A 6204-nucleotide genomic window follows, 5' to 3' on the forward strand; every position below is an offset into this window, starting at 1 on the left:
CAAATATATATATATATATATATATATATATATATATATATATATATATATATATATATATATGGGGCCACATATTGAAAGTGTAAAACTACAGTTAAAAAAAAGGATTCATATTTTTAAAAAGTATGTTGCTTCTGTGTGTATTTAATATGTTAAAGACAAATAACGCACACTGCTCTAGATGGTAGTGACATTATTGTGACATTTCAAAATGTATTTTGTGAAATTAGTTGAACAGTAGCATGGAGACTAACCACACTGATGAAAAACCACCACACCATAATTTAGTTGCTAAAGCACCACGTGCATTTCAAGGGTAATTTTCTACTACCCAGGCAGTTCTTTAATCAGCAAAGAGCACAATAACAGACCGGTTTCACTGGTTTATGGAGATGATGTGAAGACTTTTCTGGGGGTTTAAGCTACGACCAAGCTACGACCAAGATCATCTGTGGTGCCAGTAAAGTGCTGACATGATTAGATAGGTAACAATTCAGCTGACTTACACAAAATGAATTAACTATAGTTTCCAAAGTCCTTTTGTTAAGCAAAACTTAAATCTCTAATAGCTGTATCTTGTAGCTCATATAGCTGTGTCTGTTCTTTCCAAAGGCTGAACAACTGGCTTTGAATTTCACTCTCCGACTAATCTGACATTTTTAACGTCCAAATTAGTCAATTAGAGCAACTACAATCAAAAATAACATGACTGTCACTGGACAACAAAATGGAAAATTCATGGAAAATGTCTGGAGACTGGTATCAGGAACAAAAATAGTCAATATGTGATCAGGCGTGAAGCTGGTAGTACCATAAGGGCACAGAGGATGCCATAAGTAAAGAGGGGAATTATCTGCCAAAGGGAAGACGGGACGACGATGATATAACACAAAAAGTTGGACACCATGTGGAAGACATGAGCATGCATATGGCCTAAAGCAAACGAGTGCCGGTGACTGCAAACAAGCAGCCCTGTGCTGCTGGGCAAATAAACTGGGCTATACTGCAGTGCCAGGGTGGGCATGTTGGCCGCAATCTTCGGCTGTGCGGTTAGTGTGCCTGGCGTCCTCAAGGCATGGCATGACATGTGGCTCACCCCTGCTGGGAGCCAGAGTCACAGGGAGAATGACACTTGTGTCTAAACTGCTATGCTGCTCACTTTCGCTGAGAGCCATAATAAACACTTCCTGGTGCCAATGATCAGCAGATGAGGGTCTAGATTTTATTGGATTTCATTAATACATGCTACTCTACTTTCTTTTAATACGCACATTTATTTATTAATTTATTTGGTGTGTGGGTCAAAGTCAGATATAGGACAGAAAAAGATGTAATGGAAAAGAAACAACAAACTGTACTTTTAAAAAAACCCAAAACTTGACGACCATCACATCCTTAATTTTTGTATCTATCTTTCAATGTTCCCTGCATATTTGAGGATGGGTGGCCTGACCACTATGAGAAACAGTGAAAGCAGTGATTGCTTTCAGAGAGCAGTTCATCAGAGGATAATTACAGCACGCACCAGGGAGATTTACCAGGTACCATGCATGCCACAGATGGACGTGCACATATTGACTCATGCTTCAGAAACTGATCTGATTCAACTGGGGAGACACGCAGGGCAGTGGGACAGCAAGACGCACAGAGGAAGCACCTAAAATTAAGAATATATAGTGAAGCCGTGAAAGAACAGGGTGTGAAGTCGGGTGGTGGGGTCGAGGGGGGGTGTTGTTAAGTGAATGAGGAAAACTAGCCTCTATGAAAGGAGGGAGAATAAAGAGGCTCACGCTTCATTGAATGTTATGCCACAGGGTCTGATTGTGCTGACCTTGTTTCTTTCACCAACAACGGCCATGCGTTAACACACTCATAAAAACATCCACACACGTGCACATAATGCCTATGGACATTTACATACACACTTAACACACACATTTGCACACTCACACTTCTATCCCCACCCCCCACCCCCACCCCCTCTCTTTCTCTATCCACATTTTTGCATTCCATGTCTGTACACAAAGTGACATCCAGTAATTATTCATGACTTTTTTCATCTTTAGAGGCATTGCTTTTCCAACATATATAGATGAATTGCACTGAGGATGACAAACACCAATATGCAGGTGTTTTTGCTGACACAGATCAAAACATAAGTCAAGAGTTTCCATTTCAGGTGTCACTTTTAGTAAACAGAACCTCACACTTTTGAAAAAAAGCTAGATGTTCTCGTAAACTCAACAGAGGGGTGGGGAATTTAACAGTCGTTAAGACGATATGAATACGTCAAAACGAGAGATTTTACCATGATATATCTTAAATATGTCCCTGAATTAGCCCTTGATGCATGAGTACATTATGTTGCATGAGGAAATTTATTATATATGATATATATCGATGTCATGATATAAAACACTGAGATATTGGGGTGTAACACATTCAGCATGCATTTAAATTCTATTTTAGTTTAAAATAAACTGTAAAAACCCTGTACCAACAGCCTCCATATTTTCAGGTACTTTTGCACTAAAAGCTTTAAAACAAATACAATAGTACAATAGGACTAGTTTCTGTGTAAATGCATTTAGATGTATTTTTTGGGGGAAAACATTGTTGGCTTTTTCTGTTGCATAATTCAAACTGAACTTCAGACAGGGCTTTAACTACATTAACACTGGGTCTGTTCTATTTAAGTGTCACACTAAGCTGCATCAGTGGGACAGTGAGCCAAAAACACACAATAGCAGGACTCTGGAAATGACAAGAGACGCATTCAGGTTCAGCCATCATTGATGTTATCATTTACACCTGTGTGTTGTCACATTTCAAAATGCTCTGCACTCATATGTGGACTGTTGGACAATACAGTGCTGCCCCTTACTAATAAAATGGAACAGATTTTGTGCCTAACTACTTGGACACGTAACAAATAGTGTTTCATCAGGCAAATTACCCAAGACATACGCATTTTCTGACTTCCTTTTAGTAAGAAGTTAGTTGTTCATACTTTGTTCTGTGGAAAACCACAGAGTACATGTGTGCAGCAATGGTGCTTTCAGGCAAGGCAGTCAAACCTAAATGTTGTTACTGCAGTACTCCAATCCTAATGCTCGCCTATGCTATGCATCTCAAATGAAGAACTGTGAGTAAAATCTCTCTCTGTCACACACACACATACACACACACACACACACACACACACACACACTCTTTATTCTAATCAATTCTCCCTCGGTTCTGTTCTGCGAGTGTCCCACTGACACACTAACACCAGAGTGAAGAGGATGCAGAGTAGCAGCAAACAGACTGGAGTGGAGTGACCTTTCTCTATGCTAATCTCCAAAGAATGGACGCACACGCTCACACAAACACACACACACACACACACACACACACACACACACACACACACACACACACACAGGGACGCAAAACGTAAGGTAGGGGATTTGTCCTCTGGCAGATGAATCAAAAGAACATCATGAAAACACAAATCCGTCTCCGTGTGTTGCGTGTGGTTTTTTGGGTTTTTTTTTTTTTTTTTTTTGGATTTCCCCCTACCGTGGTGTCATTCAAGGATTCACATTATAAGCAGTGACACACCCACTTCAGCATCCTTTTCCCTAAAACAGCCGGATAATATACTTTGTTACAAATCAAAGCCGGATATCGAATTAATATCAATCTTTCCCTTTGATCTGTTGCTCCCACCATCTTTCCTGGTGTCCCCGGTCACGATGGACAGATGTAAACCGCTGTCTGTGTCATGCCGCATTCACTGTTGAAGTACCAAGCCGCTATATAATGCATTTCAATGACTTGAGCCACACTGAAAACTCCAAACCCGCATGGTTCTGCGAGTTTAGAGCCGCATTACCAGCCGGTAAACCGCTTCGTTCAGATATCCACTGGAAGAAATGTGGCCATTACACATATTGTGCTTTATCCATTTCAATGTCGACTATTGAATTGTCCCCACCAACCCCCTCCCTGCAGGATCAATAGACAGAGGCTGAACAGCATTGCTGCACTGTGCTGCAAAGAAAGATGCAACATGAATGTCAATGTCAGGTCTGCCGTATTTACAGCGCAGCGGCGGAGGCTCCAGATGATCGAGATCCTTGCATATTTAATCCAGTCTCAGCTTTACAGCCTGCAGAGCTCACAGCAGTAAAAGCGTCGGGCCCACAGGTGGTGATGCGTTTTTCACTACCACCATGTTTTTACAGTCGGGTCTACTCACCGCCACTGCGGAGTGTCTGACTGCGTTGCACGCCGTCTGCCGTATCTCCGCCGCGCTCCCGGGTTTCAGCAGGTTCTTGGTGAATCTCCGGGTCGATTCTGCTGCCATCTCCTCATCTGAGCAGTCACAGTTCAAGCCTGGTTATTTCAGCTGCAGTCGGACCTGGCCCTCGCTCCTAACGTGAGCCGACCGAGCTGTGTTTACACACACACATACACACACATGCAGACATTCACGAACACCCGTACACATTGCACGCACACGCCGGAGAGCAGAGAGGATGCCTGTGTGCTGAGATTGACGTCAGACCGGACTGAAGTAAAGACTGTACTTCCGCTTACGACTTTCGAATTAAGCTACAAATATTCGAACGAGCGCGAAATGCATCACCGAGTAAGAGTGGTGCGTTTATTTTGAAGACCAAAAAGTCCGGTTTTACCTCGTCTTTGCTCAACTTGGCACGTCAAAGGAAGCAGACAAATTTCAAAGCGCGGCTAATATATTCCACATTTATCAATTAAAATAAGCATTTTGAGATGTGTAAAAAGTGAATGCATTAGCAGCCAATATTTAACATTAGCCTGGCTACTTTGCTAAACCTGGTTCGACTAGCGTGTTTCAGGGTATGGGATACATCATGCGTGTCAAGGGGACCTCGGAAATGTCAACCAGTCATCAGCAGTCCAGTCACGACCGTGGAGGGATGGGGCAGCGGTTTACAGTAGAGGTTAAACGTGGGAGAGTCACAGGACAGCAGCGACCCCTGGCGGGGAGAAATGGCTAAGACATCTATGATTTTTAAAAGAGAGACTGCGAGTCCTGTCTGAGTGGGCTTTGCAGTAAAGTGCAAGATGGAGTCGCTATTTAAGTTGCACATTGAAACTGTTGGACCTTTGATGTCCATGTGACTGCTGATGTTAATTCTTCATTTTAAATGAACACAAAGCCTATAGCGAGTGGAACCTAAGAAAGTCCTTTGAACAGTAGGCTAATGCTCTGCCCCCCTCTTGTGTTGATCAGCAGCACTGCAGGCTGTCTGATTGGGGAAAGCCACGTCTCCAGGAAAAACTTCATTAATGAATAGATTTTTCACTTAAATACACAGCTCCAAATACAGCAACAACAATAATACGTTTATGTCTACAGCGCCTTTCACGTAAAAGGGTCTTAAAGTACTAAGCAAACGGTAACAAGCAGTAAAGGATGCTTAATAAAAACAAGAATAATTTAAACCAACTGAAAAGAATAATTACAGCAAACGCCCACTTAAGGGGCTATAATGGATTCATGATCAAATGTGAGAAAATTTGTTTAAAAAAAAAAATTAAAACACACTAGTTCTGGAGTTCTGGACCCTCTAGGCAGTTCTTGTGCTCAAATATGGTCGACCAAAAAACACAGCCATATGGCTCACAGTGTCATTTTCATAAAAACATACCTTGAAGTTTTGGGATTCATTTGTGTCTGTAATGGCTCTCTCATTTTTTTGTGTAAAGAGACATGAAATGAAACAGCGCCCCACATGGCATGTGTATGAGCCATATCCTCTGTTTTGGTTTATGTTGTGTATTGTGAGGTTAGTTAGATTAAGAAGGTACCTACAAGTGTGCTGATGATGTCATTTATGATGTGACATAACTGCCTTTGAAGTTTACCTTTTAAGTTGTCCTAGAAACAGTTTTATGAAAAGTTTGTCAGAAAAGCTATTAGAGATTTAAGTTCAGCTATTAGAGCTTACTGAAAACACGAACTACAAGGTCGTGTACGTGTTTGTGAAATTACCATTCCTAAATGTGTGCTGTAGAATTACTCCGTAAGATCGCCTGTACAGTATATATTGGGTGGTAATATCAGCCCATGTTGCCTGGATGCTGAAGCTGTGGTGTTTATAATGTAACCCCCAGGAACAGAGAGAAGGCTGCCCCTGGTGGTAACAGGCCTAGTCTCTAATTCAGCAT

At 41.7% G+C, this 6204-nt stretch overlaps 1 protein-coding gene across 1 annotated transcript in view; it reads right to left on the bottom strand.

Moving 5' to 3' along the window:
- The window catches only part of dock10 (dedicator of cytokinesis 10), a 55919-nt gene extending 51377 nt beyond the window's left edge, over positions 1-4542 (bottom strand). Inside the window, exon 1 of the mRNA XM_067507369.1 lies at positions 4247-4542. Coding sequence (XP_067363470.1) covers positions 4247-4354 — 108 coding nt within the window. The 5' untranslated portion in view covers positions 4355-4542. The remainder of the gene's footprint in view (positions 1-4246) is intronic.
- Positions 4543-6204: the final 1662 nt, after the last annotated feature.

This window comes from Channa argus, chromosome 6 (genome assembly GCF_033026475.1).
Source record: "Channa argus isolate prfri chromosome 6, Channa argus male v1.0, whole genome shotgun sequence".
NCBI classification, from domain to species: Eukaryota; Metazoa; Chordata; class Actinopteri; order Anabantiformes; family Channidae; genus Channa; species Channa argus.